Genomic DNA, 16,773 nt, shown 5'->3' with positions numbered 1-16,773 from the left:
CAAAGCTTGGCTTTGGCAAAGCATGGTTCTGTCAAAAAAAGTATCCATTTGTCGGCAACTACTGCATAGAAGAATTTGAAATTTTGCATGCAAGTGGTCGGTTTTGCAATGTGTAAAATGAGCTATGCAGTGCTTTACAGTTTTGGTAATCTGTGGCAGAATGGCGCGGGGAAAAGAGACATTGCCAGACAGATAATTGCGTCACACGAAACACTTCGCACAGATTTATAGAGTAATGCCCAGACTGGTGTACCTACACAGATGCCACACCCAATGTATTGAATACTTACCACCAGAATACGGGACCCACTGTCTTTCGGGATATGCTGTGGCAGCTACACAATAACCACCTAGTCCGTTCAGAATGAAGGGTAAATTGCCACCAAAACGCATTTTTCAAGGCCCTTAGCGAACACCAAACTGATTTAAGCAGGTTAGAATACCAGACGACCTCCGAGGAACCCAGTGTAAACAGCAAAACATCGTTGTATGTTTCTCTAATTAATTGGGGAACTTGACTCTTTCTGGGTTGAATACTGAAATCTCATGGCTTTCTTTATTGAGGTCAGATTTCACCTGTACCGCTCAACTAGTCAAAACAGAATTTACAGACAATCCAGAAGAGACCAACGACGAAGCGTGTGCCGCTTGTAAAGTGACTAAGGTTATTAACAGCGTCAGTATTTGGAGTTGATACCACATTGGTGCCAAAACACTAATGGTAGTCATCGACGAAAACCTGAACCAGATCAAATAAAGGAATAAACTGGGAACCACTTGACTATCATTTGATAGGGGGCACCATAGGAACAATTTAAGGTTGCACGGTAATATTGCCGGTTCACACAGAGCACATTTAATAGCAGATTACTTACAGAACCAAGGGAATGAGCAGATACCTTGGTCATCAGCCATATTTGAACCATATAGACAATATGTGGGTAGGCCATTACTCGCCGAATCAATGGCTTACATGTTCTACAACAAAACTGGACCAAATTGGACATATTTTGAACGATGCCTCGAATTTTTTTCCAGATTGAACTCTAAAAACCTATTCCAAGGAATGCCTTGTCGCTGGAGAGCGCTGGTAGCAGCCAGAAGAGGTCAGGTGTAGCAGCGACCATTACTTTGACTAGACACTGACATGAGGGTCCTTTGTGGAGCGTGTAACTCTTTCTACAGACAATAATATGGAAAATATGGAGATCCAAAATATATCTTTTAACGGTTGTCGTATGACATAGAATAGGCAATGTGTTTTTTTGTTTGCTTCTCTGGCGAATTCCATAAATGAAGAGATAATTAAAAGTTATTAAAACACGATTTTAATCCTTATTTTTATTTATCAGTCAGCAAAATAGGAAAAAAACTGATGAAAAATTATGTGGAAAAAAATATTCCATATTAAATGTCAAGTCTGTATATACCTGTACAGGTATTTGTTAGGAAAGATTACATGGAATGTCAACTTACAAAGCACCATCACATTTTCAGGGAGGCAAAGACTTTTAACGATACGGCACCAAATTTTTACAAAATGATCATGGTAAAGACACTTAATGGATAATAAATATAATCTAGCCGTGTATATCATAAGTAATACATATGTTTAGTCTTAAAGTATTAAAATATATATTTTTGTGTCTAAAAATGTTACAAAATTATGAAATAAATGGAACACAGTTGAACAATGATTGTCTATGATAGAGAACAGTGATAATTACACCTGAAATTATTTAAACATCAAATAATTTCTATAATTTAGTTTTGGTTTTACGGATTTTGTTTCAGTCTGACAGAATTTTTACACTTGTCACACCGAACGTCTGACATCTTTTACCATAAAGTCTGTTCATTTGCTAGTGTACGACAAAGTAAATAATGTAACCATCATCTAGGAGGGAGTCGAAATTACCTGCCTCACCTATTTAACGCAAAGACGGACTGGGGGCCGGAATTCCCAATTGGTAGTCATCCATGAAAACCTGAACCTAATGTAGATTTACTCTGAAAACCGCCTGCCTCCCAGTTGACAGAAGACAAATTTTTTATTTTACAAGATTGAGACGTCCTTACACAAAGCGTACTTGTATTCGCAGATAACTTTCAGAACCATGGGACTGGACAGCTAACGTGGCTTTGAACCTGTAGACAACCTGTGGGTAGTAATTAATTCACTAATCGAAAAACCGAAAGGCCAGATACACAGCTTACCGCTGCTGTGAATAAATACTTATATGTTTGTCCTCTGTAAACAGTGTACCTCTTTAACAGTAGATAATTTGGATAATACGGACATCCAAATAACGTTTCAAATGGTTGCTCTATGACTTAGAATAAGCCATGGATTTTTTTCTTCATTGATGAATTCAATCAAAGAAATGATATCAGAAGGACACTAAAATTATATTAAAAAACACAGTGACCTGTCCATAAATTCTCGGATGAATATAAAATAATCAGTAAAGCCACTCAGTATGCCAATGTCAATCGTACTTGTAAACACAGATTCCACATCACCGTCTAGTGACGTAATAGGCTCCAAATGAGAGATGCGCGCGCAGCTCAGCGTCATTCATTGCGCCGTTTCTCAGCGAAGCGCACGCGGATTTACAAGCTGCATGAAATTAATATTTCTGCAGTGTTTTGAGTTTTTTGCTGACATACTGTTAATACAGTGATGTGTGTTTTAATACACACTGATACATATTTATCGCAATAAATGCACGAAATCGTGCTAACTACTGTTTTCATGTGTTGGGATTAGCGTTTCAGACTGTTACAAGCACTGTTCTGTGGCTACGTCTGCGCACATTGCTACTGCGCTTCAATTTATATGCGCACAAGTGTACTGCGCAATAAAAGTATATTAAGCGTGGTAAAAGTTTTATACAGTGACACCGATAAAAATGGCGGATAAAAATTCTGAAGGTAACAATCAGCCCGAAAATTCGGGTTCAAAAACCAGTAAAGTTATCGTCAAAGAGAGTAGACCAAAACAAAAGACTGACAAGGAGATAAAAACACATGCGAAACGGGTTGTCAGTGCGTCTAAGGAGATTTCTAATGAGGAGGTGAAAGTGCCGACACCACGTGCTTCGGCTAGCACGTCGAATGACACCTCCGATGGGGGGAATGTCGATCTTTTGGGTCAAATTCTCCAAAAAATGGAGCAAATGCAAAAACAAATCAATGAAAACAGTAAACGTCCTTTAGAAGTCGACGAAGACGATTTGTTGGCTCTTAGCGATGAGGAGTCGCTTGATATGGATTTAGAAGTTGACAACCTACTGACTAATACTGAAATCCACAGTGAAACGGAAGGGAATATAATTCTTGAGAAGATTTCCCAAGAATTAAAGGGACAAAAAATAGGATTAAAAACGCCTTTTTAGTGCATGGATTGCTTCTTTTTAAACTCATCTGAGAACAATTGCTATGGGTAAAGCATAAAATGGCAGGTAAATGGCCTTAATCAATATCGAAATACAGAATCATATTCACCGTCCACTTTCGAACCCCGGGCGTCAGCCATCTTGACACAGTTTGAAATAACGCGGCTTCTCGACTCAGATACGAGATGTAAACAATGCAGACAGCATGTCGTTTCGAAGGTGAGCGTGGACGTGAAGGAGAAGAGGAATTGCTCACCGAATCTTTGCAGGTAAGCGAGTTTTATTTACCAAAAGTACTTTAAAATGGGAAGATGGCAGTGGAAATCAAAATGTCTGACAGAGGAAGTTAAAAAGCGTAGATAACTGCTAATAATTAACGTTTCCTCGGGTAACGCACTCGCAGCCAAATCACTCGCACTGGGTACGTACTACTAGTTATATGAAGCGAGATAGTGCACTTTACCCCTGAGGTGTATCGATAGTTCTGTAAAGCAGGAGGAATACCCTTTTCTGCTCAATGTGGTCATCTACCAGTACTTACAGACTAACCTCACACCATATTCTCGCAGGGGACTCTCATGAGATATACAATGTAACTCGAGTACTAGTGGGGTTAGAGGGTGTTCTTTGTACGGCACGTAACTACGTTAGCTTATTTGTAAATTTGATAATATTGTCAATGAATATGATTATAAGGAATGATTTTTTAGCCTTTCAGAGGAGGAATTGGGTGATACACCCCTTCAAGCACGAGTGAAGAGATCAGGTATGTTAATAATTTTAGCAGTATAACATGGGCGGATCCAGGATTATTTGAAAGGGGGGGGGGGGTCCGCGGATGCAAAGCCGACCCCCCCTAGTTGGCGTGGGGTCCTGGGCCTGCTTAAAACTTTGGTATTTTAAAGGGTGAACAGTGGCATTTGGTACGGTTTAGCACTTTACTGTAGTAAATTAGCTAGTCAAATTTCTAATTCCAAGTGGGGAATATTAGTGTGATTTTTTTACATCAGTTCTTTGAAACCATGTGTGGTTATGTTATTTCTTCTTGTGGCCTTTATGATTTAATGCAGCTGCAGATATTTAAATTTAATTTTTTTTTTTTTTGCCATAATCAGACTTGATTCTTTATAATAAGCTGGTTATCATGTAGTGATCATGCCCTCTAATTTGTTGATTTTTGTTAAAGAATAGTGCTGTTATGATAATATCAATACATTTTTTTCTTTATAACCATTTTATGTAATTTTACTATTACAGTGCCTCAAGTTATGTCTGGAAAACTCATACCAGGAAGCACTCCAATCTTACAATACTGCATCACTTCAATGTCGGTGTGACAAGTTGTGTAAAAGACTGCTACAAAAAATTTGCAGCGATGGCCACATGATCCACCACCTTTTACCAAAACCGAGTGAACAGTTTTATATTATAATGCCCATGTACATGTATTTAAAGTGACAAGACTGAGATCAGCGAGAGCCTCAAGGCCTTTATTTTCTGTGCATTGTCAACTCTTCAATAATTTTATAATTTTGTCAAATACATCCAAAGATTCAATTCTAATGCAATACTTGAAAACTTTTTTAGAATATATTTTAATGTCGAACACGTTTTTCTAAGAACTAGCCCTTTAGTAAATTAACATGTACTATCCAACTGTTATTATTAATTAACATATTGTTATGTACAAAGCATAAGCTGCAGTATCAATGTAGCATTAACTGGGTAGAGATTATGAATGAAATAAAAGTTTAAATATTGAAACATCTTTTATTTATATTTGGCAAAAATACAAGAATAAACAAAGTTTGCTACATAAGTTTGGAATTTGGCCAAATCATCTTTATTATTACCTATTACATGTAATGAATAAGACATACACAGATTCTGTAAGCTAGAATGCATAATTATTTTCATACTCATTAATGCCATCTTCATAAATAAGCCTTCTATTCAAGCATTCACAAACTTTCACATTGTGCAGTACACATTATAGTATGATAACATTTTTGAGAGAGACTTATTAAAAGCCAGTTTATCATGTTAAGAGTCTGATGTACATGCAGACCCATGAGGATTGCAGATCAACAAATTATCCCCCTCTCTGTCAGTGTATTGACTCATGTGAGCTGACACAAAAGTCTCCATGCAAAGGGATGTGTCATAAGAAAGGACCAACCCAACTTACACAAACATAAATTGTTTCATCAGTAAGATATTCACACATACTTTTCCAAGATGTGCAGGGAATAAATAGAAAGGTTTAAATATTTCTTTAAAAAATACAGGCATGGCTTCCCTGCATGAATTCTAAATAATGGCTGAGTGGAGAATTGAATACAGGCACAAGTGTTCACTCAAACCATTTTTGTAGGTCTTAAAAGAAATGACATGCAGTCATTTGCCAAATACAGAATTTTATGCTGTAACAAAGTCACAAAACTGCAACTGGTGATCTTACAAAATCTAACAACACACTGGTTTAAAATCAAGTTGAAATCACAATATGCCACCAGTACCATATTCCATAATACATTTGATGTCATTTAGATTTAAGAAGTAAATGCTGGACCAAAATGGTTTATTCTCAATATCAGGCATATGACTTAGGTTTGGGAGGAAAGACCACCTTGATTTCCAATCTGTCTGCATTATAGCATACATGTAAGTGCTAGATGGTTTGAAGTCAGCAGATTATGCTTTGTCACATTGGCAAGATGAGTTCACTGAATATATCCTGTAAGCAGCACTCGAAAGTCAGGAAAAGTCTCTCACTATTCAACTCGTCCCCGCTTTGGACCCTCAAGAAAAGTTCCTCTTTTTTTGGTGGAGAGCCATGGAGTTCCTCTTCCATGTAAAAAACTCTTCTTCAGGACATCATAGTGGCAGTTGCTCATAACCTTTAGGTCTAAAAAAGCAAATCAAAATAATAATAATAATAATATATTAAGATTGCAACTCAGTGGGTTGAAGTTGTACATAGTGTTAAGAAAATTATAATGAAAATAAAGTGAATATTTGCTTGAATAAAACTGAGTTAAAAGACTGCTAATTGAACTTTAAAATTATTGTACTTAGGATAAAAGACAAAATACTATTGGAAATTTAAAAGTGCATACGGAATAAAAGAGCATCAGAATCTGTCGGTCTTAAATTGTGGCACTTTGTTACTATTGTTTGATCTTAAAAGACGATTGGATTGATCAATAAAGATGTGATTCAGTTTGTCAGAGGATTCAGTTATTTTGTAAAAGAAAGTTTTGCACAGATCTCTTCGTTTATCTAAAGTACACATATGCCAGGTTCAGGGTTTCATCATAGTATAGGTCAGGGAAAATAATCTTCAAAGCACTAGTTTGGTCAGTCTCTTAGAGTTTGCATTGCTCTATAGTTAGTCCTGGATGCCACACAGGGCAGGCATATTCTAGAATTGAGTGCACAATACTTTGGTAAAGCTTAGCTCGTTTCAGTTGACGGAGGAAATAGAGTCTTGCATTATGTTTACATTATGTATCGCCAATTTGGAAAAAAATTTGATAAAAGAGAAATCATGCACCTATATGCCTAATATATGAGGAGTGAATATCAGCTTATTAAAATTCTGCTTACTCTAAAGACATGTTTTAGTCCCATGTTGGATCATCAGGATCCTTTAATTCCCTCTTCTTCAGCATCTTCCTCCTCTTCCATCTGCACTTATTCCAGTTCAGGCATACTATAGGAAAAAGTTACCTTGATACTGCAACCAAAAAAAAAAAAAAGCAACAGTACATAAAATAAGATAATCGAGTTTGAGAAAAATTATGTAAAAACATAACTGAAATAAGTATAAATGCCATTTTTCTCAATTTGATCACCTTAAATTATCTAGACTGTCATCTTCAACTGCACTAGTATTAACTACAACTTAATTTTGAAGTTTCTTGATCACTTCATATTGGTTTAATCTCCGAAATACTGGTTGGAAGTTAAAATTGTATGATATAAATTATTACTCTGGACTATTTAATACATTAGAGAGATGTACCAAACATAAACATGCAATATCCCCTTTCTGATTTATTTATTTTTAATGTAAAAAGGAGACAAATTGTCTTTAAAATATTAAATCAAAATACTACTATTTATTTTCACTTATAGTTGACATGCCATTTAACATTGGGTTAAACTTAGATACAATAACAGCTTCTGCACATTCATTTTGGGATTTAGATGCCTAAAGAAATAGCATCTTTGTCATATGTCTTAATTACTGTGGTATGCCTAGATGTTAGAGGCACAAGAAATGTGCCCTCGGTAAGTCAAAAATTCGCCCCGGTCATTGTAATGTACATGTAATGAGACTAGTATCTCCCACCGTGTCCGTTTTTATTTAAACTTTCTTTGCTCTATAAACTAACCCAAACCCTGTCAGAGTCGACATATGAGCAACACTTGCAATTTCTGTCATCGATACCACTCATATTAGTTACAATTTCATGGCATATTTTGACAGACGAGCCTGACAATCGTTAAGATATACAACGAACACACGTAAATAAACATAAATCTCTGTGCTTAATAAATATTTTCACTGGTGTCTTATCTCAGATTATTGTAAATGGTACTCACAAATCCAGTAAATACTTCGCGGCCAGGCCATTCTTCGTATCCATGGCCACCCAAGCGTGCACGTTTTCATCTGCCTTCTTCCTCGCCGGTGTTTATTGTTTGCCTGTCGTACATTTGCTGATACACTGTTTTACGCATGTTTTTTGTAAAGGCTGTTTCTTTTTTTTTTTTTAATCTGTCTTCGCTTCTTCGAAGGACTCCCAGCATAACTGAGCGTCCTGTTTCACGTTGTCCTTTCCCGGCAGCTTGAACTGGTTTTAACTAGGTCGCATTTACGAGAATCTCGCGAGATCCGGAAGTCTAGAGAGCTCAATGATGAAAATGGAGGTGGTTGTTGGTAAACCTCCGCTTAAGCGGAGGTTTTCTTTTTATTGTATTTTCCAAAAATGTTACAGAGCGATGGCGAGTGCCGGGAATGATAGATTAAAGGTTGGTAAATCGCGGAAAAGTAGTGTTAACCTCGGGATAAATCAGGATAAATCAATTTTGGCGCGAAAATCCTCTTTTGTGTCCTTTTAATTGACGAAGAAGCAACATCTCCTAGTATGATGCCAGAATTGGCGGAGATTCTCAACAGAATAACGTCAAAAAGAATTTCGGATGAGAAAATTAAGGAAAAGTTGGAGAAGTTTCCACCTCCAGCGAACTTGAGTGGGCTGAAAGTGCCCAAAGTTAATACAGAGGTGTGGAATAAAATTCTACCTGCTACCAGAGGTAAAGATATTAGATTACAGAAAGCGCAGACCAGGGTGGTCAGAGCGCTCACACCTCTGGCCCAACTTGCGAATATGTTTCTGGAGGCTAAAAATAAAAAGGAGTCATTTGATATTCCAGCTGGTTTGTCTCTTGTATTAAATGCGTTTTCGTTTGTTGCCAATGGCAGCATTGAGATATCCCTTAGAAGGAGAGAACTGATAAAACCAGACTTGCACAGGGAGTACAGAGACGTTTGTTCACCGGACACCCCCATTACCGAATGGTTATTTGGCGATGATTTTGCCGGGGTTGTGAAAGGTATCAATGAAACCAACAAGGTAGCAACAAAAGTCGGAAGCCGTAAAGATTACTATGGGCGTAATCGCCCAGCATATAGGCCAAGAGGTTTTCAAAAGTACACACCTTCAAAAAACGGCTACAGAAATTTCAAGAAATCAAGGCCAAATCACGCAGGCAAGCCCAAGCGGGATTAGAGAGAAAAAATGAAGCACCTAAAGAGGTCAGTATCAATTGGTCATCATATATTGATGCTTTAAAAGATAAATTGGCCACTGAGATAGCAAATTTTACTGCAGGTAATTTACAAAAGTGCAAAAAGTTTTGGCCAAATCTTACGTCAGATAAGTATATACTGAATACTGTTTCATATGGTATCAATATTGAAATAGACCAATCAACACAACAGTCGAGAATTCCTCAGACTTATGCTTTCAATAAAGTAGAATCTGATATAATTTGTACTGAAATCCATCAACTTTTAGAGAAGAAAGTGATACGAAAGGTCAAACATTGTGCAGGTGAATTTATTTCCAATATTTTCTTAAGAGAGAAAAAAGATGGAAAGTACAGATTGATTTTAAATCTGAGGAAACTTAATGCTTCTGTTGTATATCATCATTTTAAGATGACCAGTTTGCAGTCAGCCATTAATCTTATGAAACCTCAGTGTTTTATGTCAACCATAGATTGGAAAGATGCTTATTATTGTCTGGCAGTTTGTGATGAACACAAGAAACTGTTAAGATTTGAATTTGATGGGAACTTGTATGAATATCAGGTTTTACCAAATGGCTTGGCGAGTGGACCACGTGTTTTTACTAAAGTTACCAAACCAATTTTTTCCTATTTGAGGAAATTAGGTCACATGAATTGTCCATACATTGATGACAGTCTCTTAGTTGGAGAATCTTTGCAAGATTGCAGAGAGAATGTGATGCAAACAGTTAATGTTTCTACTCAAGCAGGGTTTACTGTGCATCCAACTAAGTCTGTTTTAGAACCAACACAAAAGTTGGATTTTTTAGGCTTTACATTGGATTCTGTAAAAATGCGAGTGTCCTTAAACAAGAGACAAGCAGATAAAATATTTTCGGCATGTACCGATCTCTTACAGCAGGACTGTATAACTATACTACAATTGGCAAAAGTAGTAGGATTATTGGTAGCATCTTTTCCTGGTGTAGAATATGGGCCTCTTTTTTATAGGTCACTGGATATGAGAAAAAATCAAGCTTTGAAAGCTAGTAAAGGAGACTTTCAAGCAAAATTGCAGATTGCCAATGATGATGCCTTGAAACTAGACTTGACTTGGTGGATACAAAATATTCATTCAAGTTTTAAGTTGATTTCACATGGGAACCCTTCATTAGTTATTTATTCTGATGCATCAGAAAAAGGATGGGGGGGAGCATGCAGGGGCATCACATCAGGAGGAAACTGGTCAGCAGTTGAAAGTACTTTTCACATTAATCATCTTGAATTATTAGCTGCATGGTTTGCTCTAAAATGCTTTGCACGAGATGAAACAAATATTCACATTAAAATGTGTATAGATAATACAACTGCTTTGTCATATATTGCTCGAATGGGAGGGAAAATACCCTCGCTAAATAATTTGGCCAGAAAAATTTGGTTATGGTGCAAGGGAAAAAATATATGGTTATCAGTTGCATATATTGAATCAGAAAATAATGTAGAAGCTGATAAAGAAAGTAGACTTGATCATGATAATCTTGAATGGAAGTTGCACCAAACAGTATTTAAAGATATAACTAAGCAGTTTTATCTACCAGAAACAGATCTGTTTGCTTCAAGGCTGAATAATCAACTACCTAAATATGTATCATGGAAACCTGATCCATTTGCTATGACAACAGATGCCTTGTCTATTGACTGGTCACAGATAAATGCTTATGCATTTCCACCTTTTTCTTTAATAGGAAAGATGTTAAGCAAGATAGAGTTTGATCAAGTGGATAGTATCATAGTGGTAGTGCCTTATTGGACAACTCAAGTATGGTTTTCAAAATTGAGCCATATGTTAATATCTTGTCCTTTTTTACTTCCCAGGAAGCAAGAATTGCTGTGGCACCCACACAAAAACATGGACAATCATCTTCCAAAGTTACAGCTAATGGCTTGTGTATTGTCAGGGAAAGTTTCGAAGACATGGCATTTTCGCCAACAGCTGTCAAATTGGTCATGTCCTCATGGAGAGATACAACTGTCAAGCAATACGAATCTTACATTTCCAGATGGATTCAATATTGTAGTGAGAGGAACATTAATACCCTGTCACCAAATGTAACTGATGTTGTAAATTTTCTAGCCCATTGCTTTGATATGGGACTTGGATATTCTGCTCTTAATACAGCAAGATCAGCACTTTCAACTTTTATTATGGTGGATAAGTGTCCAGCAGGTGCTCATCCTCATGTGGTTAGACTGATGAGAGGAGTTTTTACTTCTAGACCTGCATTACCAAGGAAAAATGTGATATGGGACACAAGTTTGCTTTTGAATTACCTCAAAAAACTTTCACCTGTGAAAAAACTTAATCTTTTACAACTGAGCAAGAAAGCAGTGACATTGACCATTTTATTGACAGGTCAAAGAACGCAATCCTTGCATCTTATTGACATTCGTAACATCACAATTAATAAGTCTAAAGTCACATTTAGATTTGGTGATTTAGTGAAGCAGTCAAGACCAGGTCACCACATTGGTGAAATAACAGTGACAGCATATGCACCAGATAGACGATTATGTTTATGTACTGTCTTAATGGAATACATGGACCGTGTCAAACATTTAAGAGGAAATATCACAAGATTGTTTTTAACATCTGTAAAGCCATTTAAGGCAGCAGCCAAATCTACCATATCTAGATGGATTAAGCAAACTATGAATATGGCTGGTATAGACATGGAGAAATTTACTCCACACAGCACACGTAGTGCAGCATCTTCACAAGCAAAACTTGCTAAAGTGCCATTAGACACTATTTTGAAGACGGCAGGCTGGTCTAAAGATTGCACATTTGCTAAATATTACGATAAAGAAATAACTCAACAGGGCCAGTTTGCAGATGCGATTTTGTCTGGCACTGGTGCACATGTTTGACATGGACATTCAGATTTACAGGGAGATGTTTTATAAACTGTTTATTTGATTTTACTTTTTTAGCTGCAACTTGTGCAGTTACAGTTGTTACCTGCAAATTGTGCAGATGAAGTTCTTTCGAGCATTTAAATATGCTGTTTATAACTGCAACTTGTGCAGTTAGAGTTGTTTCCTGCAAATTGTGCAGATGAATTTCTATTGTGCATCAAATATGCTGTTACAAGTTGTTTGATAAACAAGTTTATTGTTCTTTGCAGTTAATACATGTTGATTTAAACACATAGTGTTTGTGCCTTTATTTGCTGGTTTCAAAAAACCTTGTAAGGTGTTGTGTTTGGACCACACTTTGAACGTCTCATGTGGAGCCTATTACGTCACTAGACGGTGATGTGGAATTAGAGGGTTAAATGAACTTACCGTAGGTGAGTGATATTTGACCTGGATTCCACATCGTCGTCGGTGACAGAATAGGGTTCACATCCCACCCTGGGATAGTTCCCTTCCCGTGAACCTTTCTGTCACTCTGTGGTCCACACTACAACTACTTTGAAATATGACGCTGAGCTGCGCGCGCATCTCTCATGTGAACCCTATTCTGTCACCGACGACGATGTGGAATCCAGGTCAAATATCACTCACCTACGGTAAGTTCATTTAACCCTCTAATTATACTTGAAGTTTCTATCACAGACATGCAGAAACTGTCGGTCCGATTGGTCATGACCGGCAAAATTTGTCTGGACCGGTAAAAAATTGGACTTGGTCGGTCCAAAGGAAAGACAAGAGTTTTAAGAACTGCACTTTTGAATTTACAGTCATCATTCGACATACTTCACTAATAAAATTATATAAAACCCAAAGTGTTTTTTCACTTCCATTTTAAACCTATCACATTCACAAACAAAATAAGCTACCCTAATAATACTGGTACTATCTGTCTCAAACGAATAGGGTGATTTTTGCCCGACAAAAATCCATTCGGTCCGGCAAATTTTTCATTACTGCCGGTCCAAATGTCCTACCATTATGAATAGTTTTCAGCATGTCTGTTATCATGATATTTCTAGTAAGCTCGGTACGTATACTTAACTACCGGCTTTATATGGCAGTTACAAACATTCTTTGGATGCAACCTAATGTTCAGAAACCTACCCATGCACCCATCAGCTTCAAATACCATTTAAGAAACCACACTAACTGTGGAAAACAAGAACCAAAATGCATCCTCTGCCCATGTTACTTATGGGTTGGTTCGTACAGAGCATTGAATTTGATATTATTTTTAATTTAGCCTCGGGAAGAAATAATACATAACTTCTCGACAAGCGCACTACTGAATTACTTAGTTAAATACTGTACTTACAACTTTGGTCCGCACAAGTAGAAGGCAGCAGTATTTATTGGTAGGAACTGGACTCCTCGAAAAACTGAAATATCCCCAGCCTTTCTGTTAAAATGATTTGATTGATGGTGCCTTTATAATGCTTCAGATGAACGTTTTGCACACGTCAAGTTACATTTTTAAAGACCATTTGACGTTTGATTGACGTGAGGCAAAGCTCAACAGATTAAAAATTTATAATTAAGTCAAAGCTGAAGACGGTTAATTGCAGTTTCCTTCAAAGACAGCCATGCTGAAACTATTGAAATTTAACTAGTGGTGTGTGCTTATTATTTTTTATCATAGTAGTAGTAGTAGATGTAGTAGTTGAAACAGAAATAGTACTGATAGCAGAAGTACTGAATATACGGCCCCGCTTGAACAGAATCAGTTACCATCAGAACTAAGAAATTTAAGCTCAGTAGACGATTTTTTTAAAGCTCTAAAAATGTATCTTCGTAAAATGTTTTATGTTTGACCATTTCATACTTAACAAAACATCATAATTGGACACTTTTCTATTTAGCTTTAATACAGAATGTTAAAATTGGACATTTTCTCTTTTTTTTAATACTTTAATACATTGCTTTTAATATAAAATAATTCTTAAATTCTGTGTTTAATTTGTAGTAACTGCAAAATATATTTTATGGGTTTTAGACTCTGAATAAATAAATAAATATTATTATTATCATTATTATTAAATAGTAGAAGCAGTAGTAAAAGTATATATTCATCTTCTAAATTTCGATTTTTTATTAACACTTCTTATACAATAGGAACTTACACTGAAAGCAAATGGGCATCATTTCAACCGATCTCATTACCCAGTAGGGTATACAACGCAGAACGTCGGCAGTATGATGTTGGCCCAATGCCTATAGTTGAGCAAATGTCATTGGGCCAATGCCTGTACAACGTTGTGTCTATAAGCAACCATACGTTGGGCCATCATTGGTCGTACAACCAACCATGCGTTGGACAAATGTTGGACCACTGCTCTCTTGGTAAGTGGGTTGTTCGGTGAAGTGCGTACCGCACGACAGGCGGACGCCATTCACTTTGCAGCAGTGTTTGTTGTGGTTCAGTTTTGGAGCGTTGCAGTTTTTACAGGAAAATTTGGTTTCAGACACTTAGTAATTCATGCTAAATCTTGTTTCAGCTTTCCTGTGCCACTAGAATTACATTGAAGTATTGGGTAACATTACACAATACTTAATGCAACACTCTCACTCTCACTAATATTATACGCAATATTGTACGCAGGCCAATGGTAAATGAAGGTTGCAAGCACTACTTATCTCCTCCCAAACTACATGAATGCATCAACCTACATGTAATTTGACAACCCAAGTAATCAAATGACTACCAAGGGTAATCATCAGGTTGGATATGATGGCCCTGCAAGACCATCAAATACAGATTTTAACTACCTGGGTCCTCGTTTTAGGTAAACCTCTTTGATGACCCTAATGTTTTCAGTGTATTTCGTCGTTTCTCTTCTTATTGGTCATATATGCTTTCTGTAAGTAATACTAACAGTGATAGTATTTTTCAATAATCTTTTAAGCAATAATACTTCTATATATATATTCCAAAGTCCGATGTCCCATTAACACTTCTTATACATGAAGAACTAATTTCGGTGATTCTACTGTTCTCGGTCTTATGCTTTCTTTCAGCATACCGTAGGAAAAATTATCCCAGCCATTATTATTTCTATACTTTTTTGATGCAGGGATTCGTGTGTAGACCCAGCTTTTGAAAATATACCGCAAACATGTTAATATTATATAAGCCTTTGGAAGAAATTTTTGACATGATGGTAGGATGTTTAATTATTGAAGACGATATGTGACACTTGGAAACACTGTGTTACGGGACTGAACTTATAGTCTGATTCAGTTAGTTAAAGACTTTATCTGTTTGCGTTTCAACATTTTGCCCATTAAATTGCAGATTTATCAGACAAACCGATCACCAGGTTATGCAATAGCCATGGTAGGCCAGCCTTAACCCTAAATGGTTTCGGTTTCAATAGTATGTTATCAATTAAATCGACCGCCAGGTTTACGTATACACTGTAATATCCGTGAATATTCGTGGCAAGCACAGCTTATGCGAGGACGAATATGAAAGCTGTCCTCCGTGTGGCAGATATCTTTCGTGTTTTAATTTTGTTTATTTCGGATCTGTATTCATTCTGTGATTAATCTAGCGCGTGTTTTAATACGATGAACGGCACAATTTTTGAAAACTTAGTTTTAAAGTGCAAAGAGAAATGCGAGGGAAGGGTGGTACATAAACACGACGACAAGCCTTCTTTAGCTTCAAAGTACAGAAGTGTTCATTTCTGCCCACTTCCATCCCCAAAACAGTATAACAAACACAACAAAACAATTTTCTCGTGGAAATTTCACCATCTCTGAACAGTAACGTAATGACACCTGATGTCCTCTGAGTATCAGTTTGAACCCTGAAGCCCCATGGATGTATCACGTGTAAATAACATGCGCCAGAGGCATATAGGGAATTTACATATGTGCATTTCCACATTCGACCTCTTAAAGTACAGTAGGCCTACAGTTTCATTTAGTGATATCTGACCTTAACCTTCTTTTGCGCAGGGGTTGTGGGTAGACCTGTGCAGCTGGCGAAAATATTGATCTGCTTCAAACTTGTTAATAAAATATTAGTGTAACGAAGAAGGCATTAACCCGACGGCAAATTAAGTGTCACAGTATTATTTGACGCCTGGCAACACTGAGTGGTCCGGCGGAATTGTCTGATAGTTAGTTAAAGACTTTAATTGTTTGCGTTTCAACATTTATCAGCAGGTTTACGCAATATCCATGGTAGCCTTAAAGGGATAAAAACTGTCCGTAAGTTATCAATATTTCACAATAAATGCATTGTGAACAGCTCAGAGAAATATAATAGGTTCCACTTTACCACCAAAAACGGTGATTAACGCAATTATTCTAAAATGTGTGCTTGCCATCACATCACGTGACCTCCATAGGTGGCTACACTACACTGTAATAATCTCTTAAGAGAATACCAGTATTACGGAAAACCAGACTTTTTAGGGAAAAAAGACAGGGACTAACTTTAAATGTGGGAATGGCTTCATTAACTTTATTGATATCGGAAGTGTATGTGCCTTTTGATTAAAGGTACACTACATGTACATGGATTTGAAAATCCTGTAAATGTTCATTTTTGCAATCCACCGCTTCTTATGAAATCCTACATACCCTACAC

General features: G+C 36.8%; 2 protein-coding genes and 1 long non-coding RNA gene across 5 annotated transcripts in view; 2 read left to right on the top strand and 1 right to left on the bottom strand.

Annotated features, from left to right (window-relative positions):
* LOC106156176 (alpha-tectorin) overlaps positions 1-16,773 on the bottom strand; it is a 36,954-nt gene that overhangs the window by 19,764 nt on the left and 417 nt on the right. Inside the window, exon 1 of one of the 3 annotated variants that reach the window (XM_087016231.1) lies at positions 13,492-13,615. The exons of 1 other annotated variant lie outside the window; for it this stretch is intronic. The gene's annotated coding sequence lies outside the window, so the exon portion shown is untranslated. Of the gene's footprint in view, positions 1-12,545; positions 12,760-13,491; positions 13,616-16,773 lie in introns of those variants that run through there. One more of the 3 variants, XM_087016229.1, reaches the window with a different exon arrangement.
* On the top strand, positions 3,480-5,162 carry LOC147761402 (uncharacterized). Its single transcript, XR_015335232.1, has 3 exons — positions 3,480-3,667; positions 4,109-4,164; positions 4,656-5,162. It is a non-coding gene; the product is annotated as an uncharacterized LOC147761402 (long non-coding RNA).
* LOC147761401 (uncharacterized) lies at positions 8,289-12,405 on the top strand. The gene is made up of 2 exons (XM_087016232.1): positions 8,289-9,225; positions 11,076-12,405. Exon 1 carries the CDS (start codon positions 8,555-8,557, stop codon positions 9,197-9,199), a length of 645 nt encoding a protein of 214 aa, XP_086872358.1. The 5' UTR covers positions 8,289-8,554; the 3' UTR covers positions 9,200-9,225; positions 11,076-12,405.

Source organism: Lingula anatina, chromosome 6 (assembly GCF_051362555.1).
Source record: "Lingula anatina isolate TDL-2025a chromosome 6, LinAna3.0, whole genome shotgun sequence".
Taxonomy (NCBI): domain Eukaryota; kingdom Metazoa; phylum Brachiopoda; class Lingulata; order Lingulida; family Lingulidae; genus Lingula; species Lingula anatina.
Note: the sequence above shows the minus strand (reverse complement) of the source record. Positions and strands in the feature narration are given on the sequence as shown.

Excerpts from the sequence above, each read along its gene's own strand:
- LOC147761401 (XM_087016232.1), top strand. The coding sequence starts at position 8,555 with ATGATGCCAGAATTGGCGGAGATTCTCAACAGAATAACGTCAAAAAGA.